General features: G+C 31.5%; 1 protein-coding gene across 9 annotated transcripts in view; it reads left to right on the forward strand.

Annotated features, from left to right (window-relative positions):
- Positions 1-24274, forward strand: part of LOC111055581 (RNA-binding protein fusilli) — a 214938-nt gene that overhangs the window by 175239 nt on the left and 15425 nt on the right. For all 9 annotated transcript variants that reach the window (XR_005572973.1, XM_039441380.1, XM_039441381.1 and 6 more), the window contains 6 exons: positions 1824-1934; positions 2748-2923; positions 4010-4104; positions 5021-5236; positions 7969-8211; positions 9773-10001. Coding sequence is in view for 8 of the 9 variants with exons in the window: in XM_039441380.1 (XP_039297314.1) it covers positions 1824-1934; positions 2748-2923; positions 4010-4104; positions 5021-5236; positions 7969-8211; positions 9773-10001 (1070 nt within the window). In the remaining variant the exon portion in view is untranslated. The remainder of the gene's footprint in view (positions 1-1823; positions 1935-2747; positions 2924-4009; positions 4105-5020; positions 5237-7968; positions 8212-9772; positions 10002-24274) is intronic.

A 24274-nucleotide genomic window follows, 5' to 3' on the forward strand; every position in this document is an offset into this window, starting at 1 on the left:
ATAGATCTTGGATAAAATTGTCAACTGAGATAACCGTTGGGCTCAACTGTTGATAATAAATATTTTATCGCTTTCAGTCAGTCTTGAACAGAACTCAGAACTGAACTAGGCAGCTATTTCAGATCCCTTTGAAAGTTTTATATAGAAAGTTTATTACGAAGTTTTTGTTTTTAAGAAAAAGTGTAATTTATTCCAAATGTAAATCCGTGATAGCATTATAGGCAATTGTTTATTGTGTGTCCAAAGTATTCCATTCCCTTTTAGGTCGGGATTCAAATATTCATAAAGGAATGTGAGTATGTTTTGGTAATTCTTGTATAGGTTAAATATTAAGATCATTCATAAAGAGGTTACATTCGCAATTAAAAGCTGTATTCTGCAATGTATTGTCCCTTCTTAGTAAGCACTTGTAAATTTGTTCAGTTGATCAACTAATTTATTGTTAAAATGGCCGTAGATTTCCCAATATCAACCTTGATGCTAGCTTTGGCTCTTGAAACTACTTTTTTTAGAATTTCTAGTCTTCTTTTAATATTCTATTCAGTTATTCTCTTTACTCTTTCCAAAGTATAACTTGATAATTTAATAATTTTTTTTGTTTTTTCATGTTGATCTATTCCATCCATTTTCATTTTTTAATAACCTAATTTAGTGTGAGAATACATTTAAATACTAATGACTTGAAGCTTGTAGTGATAATTTTTTTGAATAAATAGTCGGTTTGATAAAATTCTAGATCAATTACAAAGTAAAATGGTTGTTGTATTGTTTTATGCAGCCCGACTTGGATCATATCGTTTCAATGTATTTCTCATACCGAAACATATAAGATCCGTTCACAAATCATAAGCGAAGTCTTTTATAAAACAATATATGTACATTTATAATTCATAATGTGGAAATCTAGAGTGAAGGGTTGTATTAGAACAATTCCCTGAAAAATATACAAGGTGAGTGGTGAAATAAGTAAATATGGTGTGCCAACAGTGAAATTCTATCTTCACTCACACAATATTTGAAATTTTCAACTTTTCAAATGTAACTTTACCGGTTTCTGATTTCAATGTTATACCATTAAACATTCTCCAATTTGTAAAGATCTGCGGAAACACTATTCATAAAATGCTGCCGCCAGATGGGTTCAAGTGGGTCACGACGTTGTTTTGGAGCTCCTCGTTAGTTTGGAAGTTCTGCCTTCAAAGTAATGTCGTGAGTTTGGGGTAAAGGTATAAGTTACTAGTTACCAAGTCAGGTTTGTATGGCGAGTATCGAAATTATCCTATTTGATTTGCTAGAGAAGCCGTTTGGCTGCACAGCTCTGTGAAGCCAAGATGTCATGGAAGGCAACGATTCTGAAAGTCAATTCAACTGTCGTCTTTAATTTTCCGGCAACCATTCACTCGCAACGTTTCCTGCGTGAACGAGAATCATTCTTAGGTAGATTTATGCTGAACTATTGCCTTTTGCTTGCAAAAATTAATAACGCTACGCAACTAGTACTTGGCGGGATACTCAAGTGAGGTGGCCATGTTTCTGAGTCTATAACTCAACAACAATTAACGATCTGGCCACACCGATTACAGGGCGTTGGGATATGACAATGACAAGCTGTTCAGCTCTGTGAAAATCGCCCCCTACCCCTTGTCTGTGTCTCATGGTATGTGATCGGTTGAAAAATAAATGATTTTCGTAGCTTATAAAATGTCACTCATCAGCAATATTTCATTGAATTCATCAATTGGAATAATACAGCTATTTACTATTTGTTAGTGTTGTAGTTGAACAATAATAATTGTTAATGAAATTATACTATTGCATTTCAGCTCCAAAGACGAAGAAGTTGACAATAATTGTGTTGTCCGCGCTCGGGGACTTCCATGGCAATCGTCTGATCAGGATATCGCTAAATTTTTCCGGGGTCTTAATATCGTCAAGTAAGTACAATATCAAACAGTTTATTCCTACTCATTTCATATGAACATTTTCAATTGATATTCTACAAAAAGTTTTACCGAAAAACCTAAGAACGCAATACCTATGCATAATTATGTATTTTGCCCATTATTTTTTCAGTTCAATTTTTTCATATTGATGATTCGAAAAAGTATGTACAATCAATTTGAGAAGAAATACTTATTTTAATTCATGCTTGTTTCTTGTTTCTAACTCATACCACCAAACGCATTCTCTTATCTATATAATTGTCTTGAAAATGAAACTTTCGATCAATTGACGGGAACTAATTATGAAAAACAACTGTGTTTCAATCAACCAAAACTAACATAAATTGTCTGTGAGGCAATAAGATTTTATTTCTTCTTCAGTACAAAGAAAAACAGGTGCAGAATATTATTGAAAATTGACAGTAATACAGGTATTATAAACATTTGAATAATAAAAAGGCTAAAGTTCAGATACACGATAGTTATTGTTATTTTCCCAAACGTATTCTCTGTTAATGCAGTTTGTTTGAATTTTTTATGACGTACGAGTCATATTACGCAATCACATAGCTGTTTTAGATAACTGATATCAACTGATAAGATTATAGATTATTATTACTTCATGTGATGTTTTTTATTTAAAAAAATTGAATAATCACTCGATGGAATAATTACTTGCTCAGTTATATGATCCCAAAAGATTTGTAAAGTAGATCTTTTGTAGGTTTGATTGATGAAACATTATTTCATTCTGTATTATTGCATTCTACTTTCTTGTATTCTAATCTATTGTATGGTTTGTAGGGGAGGAGTTGCACTGTGCCTAAGTCCTCAGGGAAGAAGGAACGGCGAGGCGCTAGTGAGATTTATATCTCAGGAACATCGAGATTTGGCGCTAAAACGGCACAAGCATCACATCAGTGATCGGTATATCGAAGTGTATATGGCAACAGGTACCGACTTCGTCATGGTTGCCGGAGGTCAGTCACATTCTTATATAAATGAAACAAATATTTCTGGTTTATTTTCATACGGACACATCAGTTGTCTGATTGGATAAACTAGTACCCTACTTTTGGATAAAAAGTTAATATTTAACTTGTAAGGAAGTTTTATATATTTGTTTATTTTCTAATAATTCATTCTTATAATTGAAAATTACAGAATTAGTCAAAACTATTCGTGTACTAGCTTATTTTACCAGAAAAAAATTACCATGAACCAATGAATTTTACAATTTTGAAACAACATTACTCATGAATAATAAATAATTATGAATAATTTTTGAAATTGATTAATTAAATTTCCATTGATTGTGTAAAAGCAGGAAAAGATAATGTAATGTGACTGTAAAAATCAATAAGTACAATGAATATTAGTCAAGTCTACAGCAGTATTTGCGCATGAGAAGAAAGCTTGCTACTTACTCAACTTGTCTGGAAAACTAAAATCTTTGTTGTGATCAATTGCTTAAAATAATGTTGAAGAATGTACAGTAATAGAAGTTTCAACTGATGGTTTTTACTATGTTGATTACAATAAGAGAAATTAGTAACAATCATTCTATTATATTCATATAAGATGTTTTTTTTGTGTTGCAATTCTCATTCTGGACATTGAAGAATTGGTAAGTACCAATCAAAGAACATCTCATGTTTCTTATTAATAGAATTTTGAAAAATTTGTAATTTTATTAGTTTGTGAATCAATCAAAATTCATCGTAATTAAAACACAAAAATGAAGTTACAAAATCACAAATCAAATTTATTAGAAATTTGATTAAGATTGAATTGATAATGTCAGTTTTCAGGCAAAAGTAGTATATGCACAAATCACAAACAATTCTTCACGCTTTTGTGTAAAGTACAGTAATACATTTTTTACTTTTGTTCAAATGTGGGGTAGTGACCCACCCATATTTGTTACATCAACTGTAAAAAACTCCTGTACCATTTTAAATGCTGTGCATTTAAATATAATGTAGTTTCTACTCCAAATAAAACTTTCAATCACTATCACACAAATTAACACTCTTGTTTTGGTACTGATGTAGATTATTTTGCAGGTTGTAATAATGAAGCTCAAGCTTTCCTGAAGAAGGGTGCCCAGGTCATCATTCGGATGCGAGGTTTGCCCTATGACTGCACTGCGGAAGAAGTTGTGAGTTTACATTTCTGTATAATATTTTTAGTATTGAACCAGTTAAGCCCACAGTTTTGAATTTGCGCAAATTTGCCGCCGCCTATTAAATTATCTATCTAGGGTTCAAATCAAAACAGTTATGTCAAAAAGGCCATAATTTATTTCCCCTTATTTTACATTTTGGTTCCAATTAAGATTATTTAAAAAAAATACAAATTCCACCTGCACATATGGGAACACAAACCTTTGTTTTGGTGCAAATTGTATGCAAAGCTACCTTATATTAAGGCCTCAATGACTTACATTGGTCTTCTAAAAGTATGCTAATGTATGAGGATGAGAGATGATAGCAATTACAATTCCCATTCATGATTTATTCACATAGTCTAAATAATTTCAAATACCAATGGAAAATATGTTTTGTATAGTTCAGTTCATTTGAAATGTTGTTGAGACAACACCTTGCAATTTATTGCTAACTAGAATTTAATCTGTTGATAGCTATGTTTATCATTTGTATATATGCTTTGCTTTTGGCGTTGCATTTTCAATTTATCAGTGATGCTTCATTTTATTAAAACAATTATATTTAGTAAGGTTGAGGGAAAAAGTTGTGTGTATCATGGTACTAAAGTATGGCTTTTCCTCCTCAGTGAGAAAATTTGCCACAGAAAAGCCCTAGGCGCAGTGAACAAAACACTCCTTCCTCGGGAAAAGTGCACTAAGTGTAACTTATGCACTGATAGACTTGAGCACTATAGACCTATACACTTGAGCTAACTCACCGTAAAGCTTTCGAGGAAGGTGTGTGGAATAATGATTAATTTTTTTTGGCTTGGTGGTGTCTTTCTCGTTAGCCCACGAGCTCTCACTCTTTGAAATAACTAAGTAGATTAAAATTATGTGACTTGACGTAAGTGTTTTATTTGTGCAGCTGGAGTTTTTCGACCGTGGAGAGAATAGTTGCAAAGTGATGGATGGCACGGATGGGGTACTTTTCGTGAAGAAGCCGGACGGCAGAGCGACAGGGGATGCGTTTGTGCTATTCGCCGAGGATGAGGTGGCTCCCAAAGCACTCAGTAAGCACCGCGATCTCATTGGCTCCAGATACATCGAACTTTTCAGGAGCACAACCGCCGAAGTTCAGCAGGTCAGCAAATGTCGCTTGTAGATTGAGTGTATCATTTTCAATAATACAGTATCGAATAAAATAGATCTTTATTCACAAATAAAAATATACATCTGCAGAAATAAATTATAAATATGTTGAATGTTACCCACAAAGCCAATGTCTGCGTGGGGGAATAAGTTCAGTAAATATAGTGTATTGCAGGTTAAATACGGAAAATACGTTTATGTGAAAAGCTAGATAATAGAGACGTCTTACAGATATAATGAAGAAAAATGGTTTGAAAATGGCTTTATAGCAGAAAACTATTGTGAAAAATGTAAATAGATGTTGAAAAAACGGTATTTTGATTTTTAATTTTCATATAAATACAAGTAGCCTAAACCAGAAAGCGAACATGAAAGAAAAATAGTTATAGTTTCTAATAACGTATTTCATTACTTGATTTGTTAGTTGAAAAATAATTCCATAGAACCCTTTTGTTTTTAGAAACTTTTCTATGTAAAACACAATTACAACTAGTTTCGGTTTATTCAATCCATTTTCAAGTTCTAAAAATTATCAGTTTATTATAAACTGGTTAATAATAAATAGTATATTTTGTATTTCAAATTTCAAGTTTTTCTTATAAAATAGTTATGAACTATTTATTACAAACCGTTTATTTTATAAAGAAAATTGAAAATGGATTGAATATACCGAAAGTAGTTGTTATTGCGTTTTATATAGAAAAGTTTTTAAAAACGAAAGGGTACTATGGAATTGTTTTTTAACTAACAAATCAAGTAGCCCTAATACGTTATTAGAAACTTTTTTTCTACTGGGTACTATGGCATTATTTTTTAACTAGATATAAATAGATAGAATATAACAATTATATGAAATTAATTGAAAACGCAAAAAATGAGTTAACGCAAACGATTCAGTTGACAGAAGAACTAAATCATTTACAAATACTAATTAGGATTTTTTTCAATTCTTGAAGATTCAAATACACGTTTCCAATTACCTCGAATATTCATTATATCTTTCAATGTGGTGGCCTAAGGCTGGTTCAAAATGTAAGTCGACTATATAAAGTTGATTAGACATCAGTGACACAATCATCGAAATTACCGTTCAAAATAAAAATAAACTGTAGAAACATTCACATTTCATCATGCCTCCTATTGTCCTCGTACAAGTCTAGGACTTTTGTAAAAATCACCGTCAGCAAAATATTTAATATCTTTCATGCGTTTTAATTTTTCAGTCGCAATAGATTATTCAACTCAATTGGTGGAGATTCAGTTCTTATTGACCACTAATTGTAGGTGACTTAAAAGCATAATGTGTTGATTTTGAATTTTTGAAACCCCCATAAAAATATTTATATTGTTTGCTGAAACTTGGACAATATTCTCTAATTGATTGAAATATTGCAATATTCAGAATAATTATCAGCATAATTGCGCAATTCAACCAAGATTGGGTGTGATATTCATGAATTTAGATTTTTACTACCAATAACATATCAATTCATGTGGGTTCAGGCAATGTATCAGAGTTTAATTATTGTATAATAATTTTCAATCTAACAAAATTTGCTGGTTTCTTCAATTTCAATAATTCTGCAGTTCGTGACGAGTTTTGAATTTATTAAGTTTCTGTAATATAATCCAAATTTATAAATTTCATCAAAGTAAAACTTATAATAACTCAAGACGATTACGTAGGTACAGTTTGATTTCAATGTTTTTTCTTCTTTTTCAAGATAATAGAAACAATCAGAATTTCTTGAAATATCATTGTAGGTCATTGCCAATAATCTAATTTATAAACAATAATAACGTCATTCATATAGATAAGCTTTATCAATTGGCAAAGTTATAATACTATTGGGAAAAAATTAAGATATTTTAAAAATGTATATATTCTAATTGAATCTGTAGGAGCTGTTTACATTATTTTTAATAGTTAATAAATTCAACGTTATAAATGCTTGAAATAGATGCATAATAATATTATTCAACCTATTAATCAAGGTACATTCTGAATAATGGTTATTACTACATTTTACAGTCAGTTAAAAATACATCTAGTTTTTAATTCTATGTTTTGATGTTTAAAAAAGTTGTTTAACTTTTTGAATATTTCCAATTTGAAACACAACAGAAGAAAACTCTTATATCAATGAAGATGTTTATTAGGTAAAGAGAAAATACAAGCCTTGAGATTTTTTGTATAGACAGTTAATGATTAGCTTATAGTAGGGTTAATGGATATTTTGGAAAAAATTATGTTCTCAGCTGTAATAATGTAAACCGATAATTAATTGAAATAATTTGTTATTATCGTAAAAATGATTAGATTTCTTGTGAATCTATCAATGAAATTAATCGAGTATTGCTTGAATTGGTTGATATTCCAAACATGTAATAATTAATGAAACACTGGAATATTGTCTAAAAATATCACGAGTTTATTGAAAATTTACAGACATGTTTCAACTTTGAATAGGTGTTGAAATGTATGTAATTTTTCAATAAATTCGTGATATTCCTAGACAACATTCTAGTGTTTCATGATGGATAAATATCACTACATCTCACCAACAACAGTATCCAAATGATTATTGAATATGGATTCTGTGATATATTATTGTATTATTTCTTCGAATAGCGTTCCATATAGATTGCTTTTTTGCTAGAATATTGAATCGGTGATGTAACTCTGTGAACGGAAGTTGATATAGATTTCAATGTTGTGTGTAGGTTCTGAACCGGTCAATGGATCCGAAGACGTTCGAGGTGACTCCAACCCCCCTGCCGCTCCCCGCCCTGCCCCAGCCCATGCCTCTCCTTCCCCAGCACGTGATCACGTCTGGCACTCGCAAGGACTGCGTCCGTTTACGGGGTCTTCCTTACGAGGCACAGGTCGAGAACATTCTCGAATTCCTCGGCGAACATGCTAAGAACATAGTTTTCCAGGGCGTTCATATGGTCTACAACACTCAGGTAAGGTATACAACCAAATCAAATACATGTTTTGGAATCTGACCATTCAAAAATAAAAACTGACATTATACACACACATAGACTTACATCGTCTCTTACATCAAACACAAAACATTGTTTTTTATATCAACACATATATCGCTAATACCTGATAATATCTAATACTGTAGACCCCCAAAAATTTACCAATATAATCTGACATCATGCACATACATCGCTTCTTATATCAACATCAACTATTCCACTCATCATTCTAGATGTTCAAAACAACGTTGTAGGTTATAACAATTATACAGCATTACAATATAACTAAATCAAATCAAAGTACAGAGTGTTCACACAAATGCTCATGTACACTGAGTCTCTAATGAAAAGAATGAGAATAATTTCTATTGCTTTTAACAAAAATGATTAATCAAATTCATATATAACAGATTTTCTCACAAAAAGGCATTCTGGCATAGATAGCTTGTTCGCCAGCAGTGAGCTCATTGATAATTTGCATTACAAAAATTGAGCTCATGCATAACAGATTTATCTATCAATTGCAATGACTTGACATCAATAAATCAAATTCTTGTATTTTTTACTGGACTATTGACCTATAAGCACCAATATTCAATTCGAACACTTTTATAATAGCGTAAAAGTTCAAGGTTTACTAGATAATTATAATAACTAGCAGCTTGTAATGGAAAATGAAATTGAAGAAACCAATTTTCATTCTATTGCCAAATCTCATGCGACTTATAAGAGAAATTCCAGTAGGTTTACCTATTTCTAGTGACCCTGTGCTCTTGAGGCTGTGCGAGCGGCTAAAGAAAAACTTTTTAATGGTGATATTTTCCGATGTTTTGCTATTTGTATATTATCAAGTTATCAAAATAAAAAGTTTTTTCAGAAAATTTATTTCCGATTATTACTTTTTGAGATATATGAGCGCCTTAAGTTTAAATATTTGGGACAGATAATTTCAAATTAGGTAAGAGATAAATTCATGAAATTTTGAGGATAAATTCTTAATGATATTTTTAATTGAATAAAAAATAAGTTTCATCAAAATATCAATTTTTGATTAATTTATTCCACTTTCAAAAAATGACTGAAAATAATTAAGTTGAGGTACCAGGCTCATTAGGCGGTACCAGCATCAGTGCTTCGAGATCTCCAACATTCCATTAGTCTTGGTCGCAGCTCTTTAATTTTTGTTTTGATGTAATGAAGAAATTTATAAACGAAATTCACGACGAACTGGTTGTTTATTTGAACAAAGAAGCATACCTAACAAATGTAAGAAGTGAGGAGTTCAACTTGAGAAGAATACATAGAATTCGGTAGTCTTGAGCAGACTCCACAGCTCACTTAATCATGGGGTCCATTTCTATAAGATTTAAAGCGAATTTCTTTCAAATGGATAGAAGTTGGAAGATTTATAGGATTTTTATCGTAAAATTGGTGAATAATGTATAAATTTCAATGGCAGTAAATATATGATAAGAAGTTAGAAGATAGATAGAATTATTTATCACGAAATGGGTAAAAATGTGTAATTGTTTTTCAGGGACAGCCTTCGGGCGAAGCATTCATCCAGATGGACTCAGAGTCGTCAGCATTCATGACGGCGCAACAGAAGCATCACCGTTACATGTTCTACGGCAAGAAGCAGCGATACATAGAGGTATTCCAGTGCTCAGGCGACGACATGTCGATGGTTCTGACGGGCAACTACCCGGCCACTTCACTGCCCACCTCAGCTGTTTCGCCGGTCGCCAAAACACTGCTCAGTCCCGGTATGTCTCTGCCTCCAAATGCCAATGCAAGCAATTCCTTAGCAGCCGCTACGGCCGACACCCCTCCGACTGTGGCGACTGCCGCCGCGGTCGCGTCCCCTCTCGAAGCCGCCGCATACGACCTTGCGGTTCTGCAACAGAATCATGCTCAACAGCAGATCGTGAAGCAACAGCAAGACATTTGGTTGATGAATCAATTGGCAGCAGCCCAACAACAGCAGCAACAACAGCAAACTGTTGTCGCACAACAACATGCTGCCGCGTTATACCAACAACAACAGCAACAACAAATGTTGGCCCTCGCCACCGCGTCCCTAGTTGCCAAAAACGGCGCTGTACCGCAACCGAGAGCCATGTGGCCACCCGAGCTTGTCCCCAACCCCGCTAGCGTCCCCCTAACTTCGGCTTTATTGTCGCAAAACAACCACAAACTCACATACCCCTCGATATTCCCCCCTCATCTGCCACCTCCTCATCCCATGTTCTACATCAATATCCCTCCTCCTCAACCCCAAGCGGCTGCTGCTAAACTACCCCAATACAGTGCAGCTTACCAGCAATACGTCCCCCAACCCCATCAACCCTACGTCTCACCCATACCTCCCCCTGTAACTGCTACCAACCCTGTACTTAACCTGAAACGTTGTTGGGATCAGGCATTCCCCGGCAATGGCTCGGCCACCGACGCTAACGCCAACCTTGTGAAGCGACAGTATGCTGCTTCAGCAGCTACCAGTGTCAGTAGCACCATTACGACGCCTGTTCACAACCATGCCACCTACTCTATGGCCGGGTACCCGAGTACTCCTGCTTTCTATGCACCCATGTAGATTCATTCAATTATGTTACATTATTCAAAATGGTGTACCACTTACATGTAGTCCTAATCGTTTTACACGTAATTGATTGCATTTAATCAAATCGTCTGCTGTTTGCTTCACTCACGATCAACTTGGATAACTTACGAAAATAATCATGATTGAGACAAAATTAGTTGCGTGTGAAATTCCTAATTATTTCCATTTAATTCCATTGAATCAAATTGACTTTAGACGATGAAATCGTCTGTCTTAACTTACGATTGATCGTTGATTTGAAAATAGTCATGACTAAGAAATAATTGGTTATTAATTTGACTCGTTGTTGAAGAGTTGACAATTTGAAAGTTGATAGAGAATAGAATATTGATAACTGATCATCTGCCATCACATAACAGTAACTAGGTTGTTGAATTTGTACTTAATTTATTGTTTTATGACATCAACGTTTTGTTAGGTTTTTAACTGACTCGCCAGACCGCACACTATACATGATATTAATACACATGAAATGATAGCATTCGATATTTATTTATTTTAATTTTTATATTTCAATATAGTTTCTAATTCAATCGTACTACTAATCATCGTACATCTGTGATATTTTAATTCAATTGTGAAATTATTTATCTATGAATTCCGATACTTTAACAAAGGTTTACTTCAAAAGCATTCCATGTAAAGGGTTCGGATCACAGTTTTATTGTTTTACTTAGGCCAATTACTTTGTTTCCTTGAATTATTATTATTATTAAATTTGCTTTCCACAATTCGCTATTCACCTAACATACAAAGAGTATATGACAGATATAATTATCCATTATAATGTGATCCAACTTGATAAGCATCATCTTTAAAAAGTACGAATATTTTTCATTTTTTAAAAATTTCCAACCACAGACAAAGTGTTAGGTTTCCAATAACAATCGAGTAGTTTCAATTCATTTTCAATATTCAGTCAGTACAGGTTTTTATCAATTATAAAATATTTATTCATTATTGTAATACTCCACTTACAGTACGATACTAGTACATATTTTTCAATTAATTTATTCATTATATTTATTACTCCACTTTAGTACATTACTATAACACATTTTAAAATTAAATGATTGATTAATACAATTTTTAATTGTTGTATTTATTGTTTAGGATAATAAATTATAAAGCAGAATTTAAAATTAGTATATCCATTAGATGAACTTATACTTATAAGCTCATACGTAGTTAGCTCATACTTAGTTTGCCCTAAATAGACGGGATTCTCTGAGACTAGATTATTTATTGTTTGAAGACCATTCCTAAGATTAATCTCAAGTTTCTTAGTCATGGATGTGTGTACTTAATTTCGGTTCTGTAAATTATTTATTTTTAAATGCATATTACAATTTCACTTAGTGATCCGTTGTTAAAATTATGTTGTACATAGTACATCAATTATTTCTCCAGAATAAGTAATTATTCAGTCAGTGTATCTCAACTATAAATAAATTTGCCCCTATGAGTAGATGTAATGTGATTTGAAGTTATGATTTTTGTTATCACTGTGAATGCGTTAATTGTTTAATTTCACTAGACACTCAGTATGTTTGATATTATTGCCTCGATTATCTTATTTGTCTTTGGCATATCATGATATATGTCTTGATTGAGACTTGAATGAACCCTATCATTCCAGATTGTAAATAGTCTTTGTAGCAAATAAATTGCTACCTTATCGCTTTCAAATGTCTGCATTGATTGCATTTTAAATGTTCTCATTGGGTAGCAGTAGCATTTTGATAATGTGCTACTCATTCATGAGAGAAAGAATTTTACTTGAAAAAGGTTGTTTATAGCATAGGGATATACATTCCAAAGAGGCTGGTTCTCATTTATAAATTTATAATTATATCTGTGCTTTAAATTAGATCTTTTTCATTTTAATCTGTAGGATAGATTTTAATTAGTTTAATAAATTGAAGTTATTACATTCATAGCGATCTGTTTTTTGAAACGGGATACATATTTTTCTGATATGTTTTTGCATTATGCTGTGGTAGCTTTTTAGGCCTCCTATGAATACATTGAATAGGTTATTTGGGTAAATTCGAATAATTCAAAATAAGTACCTAAAACCACAAACTGAATTCCGTGTGATGACTGTACTTATCCTGCTACTCAGCTTACCAAAAATCACGTTTTTTATTCCCAATAAAGATAAACCTAAAATATCATTTGAAACTTATAAATATTTTTCCACCATGGTGTATTGGACCAGGGCTAGAGGCTTACTGTTGACATTTAAAAGTATTCAATATCACAAACTGCTACGTTACTTGACAACGTTTCAAAATAGAGTATTTTTTTAATAAAAACGTTGGTTGTGGTGAAGATTCCTGAAATTAGTTTTTCGAAATGGAATCAATGTTAAAATCAATGTATTCAGATATTCATATTTGATATAATACTAGTTCAATCAGGACCTGATTTAATAAATTATTCATGTAGATCTATTCATATTTTAAGTGTAAACAATAATAAATTATTAGGTATGAAGATAATACTTATTATTAGTATTATTATTAGGTAGTACTTATTAAATTGTAGGCCTTAAGTAGTTGTAATTCGATTATAATTAGTTATATCCAATTAGAAAAATGAAAAAAAAATCTTTGCCAAGAATTAGTATTCTAACGACGCTGCCCAATGATTAGACTTCATTTTTTCTGAATTATTTGATGGACCAATATAGCCTACTGGATGTTCAAGTAATGTGTTAACTTCAAAGCTCTGTAAATTAAATGGATTTCCAAGTCTTAGAAGATCTCATTAAACAATCGGTTTTGGTGGGTGAAAAAATATCAGTAAGATAGTGATATAACTGGCAAAAAACATACTGAATAATTTATTAGTGTTCTTTCTAGGGCTGACATTTATTAATTAGCGGGTTTCCTCGACTCAATAAAGATAGATGAATAAAAAATAGAATAATAAATAGAAATCGCCTTTGAGATCGCAGACCTGCGGAAGGGAAGCAGCCGGGAGTTCTTCTATGTATAGTAAGTCAATTTTGGCATGTTTGCTCAATTTAATTTATGTTGGTGGTGGCATTTTGTTGAATTGAATCCACATTAGTAATGGTGAGTATTGATCAGTCCCCTTTAAAAAATATTTGCCTCTACAAGTTTTATGTTCAATATACTATTATTGCACTAGCTCCATTCATTTATTAATTTATACAGGCTGAAACTGTTCCTCTCCCTAATATTTATACATTGTTACAAAAATGAAGCTTTATGTTTTGGTTTATCAATTTGAGTCCATCTTCAAGTTTCTTGACTACTATTCAAAATCCCAGAAATAAATTCAATCCACAAATCCATCTGTTAATGTTAATTTATTTTTTCAATGTCTGATTGATTTTTTGATCTTTCAAACCTAAGGATATGATACCTTTCTTTCAAAAGAACATTTCTTATCTTTGAGGGTTTGTACATTTCTCTATTGATGAAATTATTTGATGTCCGTTAAAATAGTACAATTCATATAAATTACTAATTAACGTTTTTAGAATTCCAAAAAAATCATTGAAGCTTAGAGGATCATTCCTGTAGACTCTCATCACTTAAGTCCATTGAGTATTTCTCTAATAAATTAGAACTAACTTCATCAATTATTTAAGTTATTCACTTATCTAAGTTATGATTTCGTTCTTCGTTGTCAGATTTGTTTGTGCTCTGGTTTTTGAAATCGTGTCACTCAAGATAAGCATACATATTGATATATATGCTTGTGAATTGAATACCAGTCTACAACTAATGTAATCTAACTATACATGTTTAAAGTTATATGGATGTTGTTGAACTATGGTCTTTGAAGCATAAACTTCTGAGTGTAGTATTCTAAAAAGTGTATTATTGTTCGAGACAAGTTTGTGGATATTAAAATGGTAATATAGAGGCTGGTGGATAATTAGTAAGCATGCTTAGATGTTTTGGGGGAGACAGGGTGCTGTTGCTTTGTTACTGTATAGCTTCCGTATCAATTACACAACCCAACTCTTAGTCTCTCATAAAACTAATTGCAAATAATTGATATTGACTATAATATCATCAATACTGAATTATTGATATTCAACTATTGTGCTCTTATGAACAAACAAAGTGATTCTTTTAGAATACGTTTGTCTTTGATAACTAGTAGTGTCGTCTTTGAAAAAAAATGAGAACGTATTATTCTTACTCTGTGCGATATTTATGCAGATATTTATGTTTAATTTATTATTATTTGAGATTTCATTTACAATATTTATATATTTATTTAACCACTCTGATCTACTCATACATCACGAAGCATCTGTCTTCTCCAAATCTATAGACTGATATATGTACTTAAACTATTAGAATAAGAGTTTTGGACATAGCTGAAAATATATTGTTGTTAAAGAATGACAAACAATGAAAAAATATTATTATTCATTATTACACTTATATGTACTTGTTGGTTCTTGATTTTCTTGTTAAAACATTTCATGCTTTCAATAGAATTGAATTGAAGACTGATACTCATGTAATTATTGCAAATTGCCTAAACATTTTACTCAAAAAAATTAAATTTATATTTTTTTTCAAAATTCTATGCAAATTGGTGTTTGTTTAGGTGGGGTGGGTACATAAGGTGCGTATTTCGCTTTTCATCAACTGATGTTATGCTTATTGAAACCACTGAATATCAGTCAGTATCTTACTGTTCCTGTATAAATACACATATAATAAGCTGAACATCAGCTGATGAAAAGCGAAATGCGCGTGTTCGTGGCGAACAAGTCTGTACGCACCTTTTGATGTATATGGATATGTAATGGATTTGTATTGGGATTACAGAACTTAAAATGTTCTTTAAATCATAAAGTCAGCTTTGTTATCGGTGTAATTGAAATGTTTTGAAATTTATTTCCACAGATTGGAATATATATTAAATATTCGAAGATATTCTAAATTATCAGAAGACTTCTTATAAATTATAAGAGAAGCTATGTCCAAACTGTAGTTATATGTTGCACGTACCTTGCTTATCTATTTATATTATAGCGGCTCCTGCCTGACCATGATCCTTCTCAAGGCTATAATGGTATTTACAGCGTTTAATGGTAAGAGGTGTATAAGTTATTACTAAATGGTTCACTTGAACTGTGTGTTGTTTGGTTATTGGGCGGTGAACGTTATTGGGTACTTATTTTTGGCAATCTGTCGCGGATTACGGGGTAAATAGGTTTTGTGTTTGTCTCTTTTGTCAATATTCATAGTTCTCACTCAATGCAATGATATTTAATGAGATATTAATATGAAATGAATGAAATGAAATTAACATAGGATATTCTTTGGCAAATATATATAATTAAATAGTGACCTGAAATCATACTTATCTAATGTATTAGTGTTTATCATAATAGCCTAAATTATCATCGAACTATAAGAACTAATCATCGTTTTCCAGTGTATCACTGATTTATCATTGAATTTAATTTTGACTACTAATCATCTTTATCCAGTGTATGGTGTTGAACCATTATAACACGTTGTAAGTAAAAATTATGATGGAATAGAGTGGGCTTCAATATTATGATTATCATTCATTTTAGCTTATTTTTGCATAATAATAGAAGAACATTAGAATGTAGGACGCTTTTGTTGCCGCTAGTAGAAATTACTCATTTCTCATATTTCTAAAATTGCAAGGCGTGAAAAATATTTTATTTCAATATCCATTGTAGAATTTCGGTCAAAGTTCACTCAGATCAAATTGCATTCCCTGTACCCATAGATAAAATTCACAGCTGATAGTATTAGGCCCTTATTATTAAAAACCTCAGTTTGAACACATGCTTAAAAATAGAAATATATTTTCTGAGTAAAATTTTATTTTATTTTTATTGATTTCATTAATAATTTATTTTTGTTCACATCATTAATTTTTGTAATACATTAATTTGAGAATTGATTTTATCATGATAGAAGAATCAGTAAACTATCATAAAGTAATTTTGAATTACTTCTTAAAGCTCCATGATAGTATTGATCGTAAGTTATTCTATACTCTGAATGAAATAAGTTAAGACTTGGAACAAAATATACGCGTAGCAAAATTGTTCTATGTTGTGATCTTTTCATGCATGCCCATTTGACTGAGGATATTCAATACGACAATCCTGCATAGACTGTGTTGTCAAATTGAATATTTTCAACCATTATGGTCTTGCATGAGAAGGTTGCAATTTCGCTCAATTTGTTCACTCGGATATTTTGTCCAAGTTACAATTTTTTCAGAGTATAGATCACTCCTCATTATGCTACAAACACTGATGTTATTTGTTTCCTTGAATAGTTTCATTTTTTCACTCAATTTGACATTTCACCAACGTATTAGCACCGCTAACAAATGTAGGCCTAGGGGGCTCCTCATCTTATTGTTTAGTATAAATTTCCTATAACAGATAATTGTCAACTATGACATATAAATATTGAAATAATTTCCAACGGTTAGTGTATTCAGCTGTCACGATCTATAGAAAAGTATTTAATTTTGTGATTGTATCTCTTGTTTTAATGTTAATTTTTCTCACATCAATGTTTCTTTTTTCTCCACCGATCAGCGATCACCACCGTAGACTTGAAAATGTCTAGAATATTGTTATGCCTGCAGTCTTACTAATGGGAAGCTTATAATTTAATCTTAATCAGTTTATTATTTTAATTTTGTATTTTATTTTGGTTTTTACTTGTAATTATGACATGCTTCAATTAAAAGCATTCTAATAGCTATGTTTTAAGGTTGATGATCATGCTCGATGGGTATTTTGTCGACCACTGGTACTTGAAAGCAGTATTCCGTAACAAAAGTAAGCAGTAACTGTTCAAAGATACTCTCCTATATATTTTTTTCAAATTTGATGATATTTCTGTTGTTTAGATCGTTCATTATTAATCACTTGTACAATAGTGGAACTTTAAATAATTTGACTGCAAATAAATTACGGTAAACCACAATATAGCCTTTGGGTTACAGCATTTCTCAACTATGCAATCGAACCTAGGAGGTTGAGAAAATAGCCATTGCACCATGATCTCAGATTGAACGAAGACTATTTAGAACTTAGGCTACACATTAAGCTAAATTTTTGTTACATCCAGGGGACTGTTCACACTTATGTTATTGGAGTGATTATGTGCAATGTTTATTCTCAAATTTCTAGCTATTTTGTTGTAATTAATTTTATCCGTTTTACGTTTTAATGACATTGTATAATATTTCTATTTTTAATCGTTTATACATAAATCTAGTTTGTTGGAGTTGTAGCATGGACAGATGAGATTCAAAAAGTGGAAAAGTGTGTAATTTCGAATAACATTGCTGCACTTTGGTTGAAAGGTGTCTAACTTATGTTATGTTTTAGTGTAGTTTTTTTTATTTCTTTCATCGCTTTTTCATTTTTGTTATGGTGTTGTTATTCACATTTCTAATTTTCATCTGTTTGCTTCCTTTTAATATTCTTTCAGCCTTCTTATCGGATAAGTTTTGCAATTCTATCACAGTTATTGCTGGTCGGTGTGTAATAGGGTTGGTGGTTAGGTGACAAGAGAAAATTAGCAAAAAGGTAGGGATATATTACATCTATAATGGGTATGTAAAGGCCGGTCTAGACACTTGAATCCATCGGCCCTTTTCAACTTATAAACCAAAACCTAAATTATGTAAAAATTGAGAAAGATGAGGAATATTTTTATAGTGATTCATGATATTAGATTCTGAATCTAGAAACTCAGAATCAGATGTTTGAATTCTGAATCCAAAATATTTTATCCGGAATCACAATCACAAAATTTCTAGTCAACTTTAATTTCCACACGATTTAGGTTTTGCTTTGTATGTTGGAAAAGGGTGATGAGTTTAGCAGTAGGATCGGACTAAAAATGGTTCCCTGGTGAAAGTAGCTTGTCTTTGATGAAGGGAGGCAGTTAGCTTATTGTGGTGGTTGGAGCTAGACAGTTTTTATGTTCATATGTAATTGATGTGTATATAATCACTTTGTACAATTTATTGGCTGGAGAATAGATTCACAAAGGAAAGAATTTGGATTATACACGAACGGGATAGGAAATTCACGAATTTCATCATCACGTCTGAACTACTTATCTGATTAACTTGAAATTTTGCATATGGATTCCTAATTCACCAAGGATGGTTATAGACATATTTTCAGTTCTTCAAGATTTCAGTACGTGAAGTTTTCAGTTTGTCAAGTTTCTAATTAGACCCTTGCGGAGCACCTGCTAGTCCAAAATAATTTCCAGGAATCTAGATCCAAATAACAATTTTACCTCACTTTGGTTGCCCTCGTAATAAGAAATAAAAACCATCCACTACAACTGTAGTGAACATTCATTTGTGATGAGATAACTGTTGTGCTTTTTACCGTGATCCATTATGATTAAATAATTGACATAACAAACATTCACATGCTTGATGATTTTATCAAACACTTTCTCCTATACATCACAAGCAAATTGATGCATTCCAGGCAAAAGTAATTTACAAAAAACTTTCCCCATGACAAATTACAACTTTTAAATAATAGTCTATAAATTGAAAACTCACAAGTTGTGAAAAGTTTTATATGAAAAACTATATTGAAATTGTATCTTATTACTGATGAATTAGAGAACAAGTATTTACAAACAATAATAGAATATTATACAAAAATTTCAATGATTATAATATTGAAAAATAATAATCTTGTGGGTAATCCACCTCGCCCTTCAATGCTTTGTACAAGTAAAGAATTTTTAATTTCTTTCAGCAAGTCCATTAATTTGATCATTCTATTAAATCTTCAGGACTTGCCACAGAAAAATATTTTTGTATGTAGTAATTTTTTTTCTAAATATGATTAGTTTTTAATCTCAGGATGAGTATTTTTCAAAGTAATGTTTTTTCTGTAATAAATTTCCATTCTATTTCAACATTTAGTTTAGATGTGATTATGATGCGATTTCAATACGTGATTAATGTCACAACATTATGAATAAGAGTTATTGACTACACGCGCAAAAATACAATACAATACTATTTATCAACCAAATATCTCAAACATATCTGTTCAAATATCTCAAACATCCAATAAGTCTGCAATAAATTATATTAGTAATATTAATAAGCATAACAATAATAAACTCCAATAATATCTATGGACAATAACCAAATTCTAGCGGCAAAAATCACATTGATAAGTTACTCGAGCCTAAACTGTATTTAAAACCATGCCAAACAAGCTACTTGGATTATCCAATCACTGGGGACAAGTAATATAATCTCTATTCAACCACCATCACTATCATTAGTGCATGTTACATTGGCTGTAAGAAATTCCATAGCGAGCAGATGAAAATTCAGTAATGTTTCCAATGAAAATGCGTTGAAAGATATATTTTTTATGTATTTTACGAGTTTTCCATGCAGGTTTAGTTTTGGTTCCAATCATTATAACTGATTATGATTAATAAATCACTTTGAAACATTTAACGTGTCTTTCTGGGCTTACTGCAATAATTAATCTTTAATGACATGAGGTTGTTTCTATAATTAGGTCTCAATTATTATCTTAATTCAAACAAGGTTTTGGCCAATGAATTATATTCTAATTTATGTTGATTTTGATCATTCAATAACTATATTATTTGAATTTTGAATATATTTATCATTCAATACAATAAATATTTAAATATTAATTTGCAAAGAAAATATTCCAGAAAAGTTTTAATAACACCTTATTCTAGAAACAATCATTATTGTCATTAGACCACCCATAAAATTGAACTAATTTATCCACTTATTGAACATTCTACTTTTGAGGCTGGTGTCATTCTCACTGTAAATAATATGCCTCTTTTCTTTTTCTCTCAACTTTCTTCATAAATTTTCAGCTTCTATACTATTTTATTGTCAATGTTACTTGTATATCTTATAGTCTGAATAACGTAAGTTGGGACCTGAGCCTCCAGCTTACAAAAAAATTGCATCAATATTTTGGTCGGCTTGTGGCTCAAGTCTTAACTTATTTTATTCATGGTTTATTTTTACTTCATCTCATGACTTCTAGTCATCTATTTCTCGAGTATCAATAATATTATCACTGATGAATGATTATGTAAAGATATTCATTCATATAAATTTGATATTCTTGTACTGTAGATCAAAAATAAACTGTCTCTCTGCATGGATGATCTGTACAAATTTATCGGCCAATTATTTTTAATTTACTCATTTCTTCATGCATATATTGATCCTCAAATCAATCCTTTCAAGTTTGATACATGAATGATGATTGAGTTCAATATTTCTATTTGATTTGGTTTGTCATCTAAATTCAGAATGATTGGTATGGCTACTTTTGTTCTGAAAGTTAAACTCAAACTGAAGTGAAAACTATGAATTTACTTTACTGTTGCAGAATTTATTCTTGAATAGATTAATACTATACTTGGTATAGGTAAAGGGCAACATGTGAACTGCATTAGCATTTTACGAGTCTGTCTCTTTAATTTGGGCAACTATTTATCATTCGCGGTTTTGTTTGCAAGATGCAAGATGGGTTTTCATGTTACATGGATAGGCACAGTACTTTCCCATCTCTAAATTTAGTATTGCTCTTTCCGAGGCTATCATTTTTCTTGAGTAGTTGAGATTGAATTCGTTTTACTGTGAGAATGACAACCTGGCTATAACCTATTACAAATTAACCTTTCTCTCATTTCCTTTCGATCAGGGACCCGTTTCAAAAAAATCACATTACATATACACTGGCAAATTTCATCAGACTTGTTTTATTATTTTTGTTTTTCTAGCAAAAGTCAGCTGTCGCTTTGTATTTTTAATGTCAAAAATCACTTCCTGTAACCTGTAATTTTTCAAAGTATCAGTGACGGTCACCTGTTATTTTTTATAATATTCAGTAAGTTTTCCAATAACCGGCTATCACTAGTGAAACCGACAAGAATTTTCACTATTTTGGTAGGTAGTAAAATAATGCTTCACCATATGCTGACATTTTCATTGGAAATTCAATTTTTGAAAGTGAATGATTGATTTTTGAACATATGATTGAGGACTGACGAATAGTGAATAACTATAAAAACAAATTATGTTCTTCAAAAGTAACAAGTTAATCACTTAAAAAACATATGATGTTTCTAAAAATAACAGGTTCAAAATTATGTCATAGTTGCCGTACCACGAAATGAATTTAAGGCTAGCCGCATATTGAGACGCGATGTCACAGAATAGATACAGAATGGAAACTTGTAATCAATCGCCTATCTTACCAATGCTTTTTACATGACCCCAATACTATACACGTCACGTGACCTTGGGAAGTTCCAATCCTGGTCTTCTGATTAGCTCGTGGCAGTGAATGAGATCAATTGATCCGGATCATTAAAGTGATCCGAACCTACCATCAATACTATTACAATGCGGCGCTTTCTAACAAGATGGCGGATTTTGGCGTCAGGGTATAGCCAAGTTTCCGTACTGTATGTATACTGTGGCGATGTGTCGTGACAGGTCGTAACACGAGTCTGCTACTAGACGATTTAATGTCATATGTTTGAACAGCTCACACGTGCCAGCCTCGTCTCAATATGAACATCATAAGCTCATATGATACTAACTCGTCTAGCAAACTCGCCTCACATCTCTATATACGATTAGACCATATTTGCTAGTTTCACTAATCAATTCAGTCACCTGTTCCATTTAAATTCATTGGTGAATATGTAACTTTTATGAAACGGGCCCCAGATGTTAAGTTTAATTAAAAATATCTGAAAATTATTCGTTGGTGTTGGTATGTATATGCCAGTAATGGAGTTGAAGGAGCCCTATTAACATGGGACCCGGTATTGTCTTGAGTTGCTACATGTTTATTTTTGTCATATAATGAAAAATCGGCATTTATTCCATCTCGTGACCAATAAAGCATAGTCAATTTAGGCCATAATGATTTAATACAACAATTCACAAGATATTTCTGTCAAAACAAACCATGTAATAAAATCACACAGATTTGGTAAATTCTACATTTAGTTATAATACATGAAAAATGGTTTCGGTTCTACAATATCAATAGTGACTCTGGAGTTCTCGAACCATGAAATTTGACTACATATATATATATACATTATATATATACATATATATATATATAATATATATATATATATATATATTATATATATATATATATATATATAACCTTAGAATGTCATCACTTACTTCTGTATATTTCCCACCATGTAAATATTATCAGCGAAGTTTAATATAGCATTACTGAATGTTGATTTTCAAATCGTGTTTGTTGGTAACTTTATTTACAGGCCAGTATTACTATTGTCAGAATGACTCATTATTCAGATGAAGCATCTGTCTGTAAATTATTTTCTAATGCAGATTGAGGCTAGATTTTATTTATCACTTTGAAAAATGAAAAGAAAAATAAGTAACCTTGGAACTATTTTTTTTTATAAAATTGCCTGTCACAGATTACACAGTACACACTGCACTAACACTTGGCAACTGAAATTTCTTGAATCCAGACATTTAACATGCCTGTAAAGTTTATTATGCCGATTAATAAATGGTTTTCTATGGTGATTGCCATTGTATGTAATGTTTTCATGGTTTTTATGTGCTACACTACCATTAGAGTTCCATTTTTAAATGATCAGTTATATTTCGCTATAAGTTGATTAATTTCTCCCTCCAAAACGTTATAATCAATCAGCAAACTATATTCCTATACAAAAGTATCTTTTATCAGTAGTGTTGAAGCCATCATTCAATATTCCAGGAATATTTTTGATATCTAATTGATGACTATTGTGATATCTAACGAGAATTCTCCTTTCAAATGCAAAAAGCAGGAGATAGTTATGAAATGCAAAAACTCGAAACTGTTTGAGCACATAGAAAATTTAGATTTGAATTTACAGTTTACTCAGTTGAGAGTTTTGGAACACATCATTTTGAAGCCCTTATTTATCATTCACTTTTCTTGGTTTCAGTATCAAATAGAGACCGGTGCATGTATAAACTTTCAATTTACAATAGGCTCACATTTGTGTTGCAACCGTATGCGTTTCAAGGTACTGGGTGAACAATGAAATTGGTAATCAGCCCTTTTAAATACTATTACGTTCGCATCCAATATAAAAATCTTATTACTGTTATAAAAACATAATTTGAAGTCATAACTTTTTTAATTTCATCAATAATAATATACAAAGTTAATACAAACATTGAATAGTTGTACTTGATTGAAGTTATTGTCTTTATTATGGAATGGAACTGAGGCAATAATATTTTCTAGTTGACTTTGTTCAAGTGTAGATCTCTGGAAACTTTCCATAAAGTTCAATC

Source organism: Nilaparvata lugens, chromosome X (genome assembly GCF_014356525.2).
Source record: "Nilaparvata lugens isolate BPH chromosome X, ASM1435652v1, whole genome shotgun sequence".
In the NCBI taxonomy this organism is placed as follows: Eukaryota; Metazoa; Arthropoda; class Insecta; order Hemiptera; family Delphacidae; genus Nilaparvata; species Nilaparvata lugens.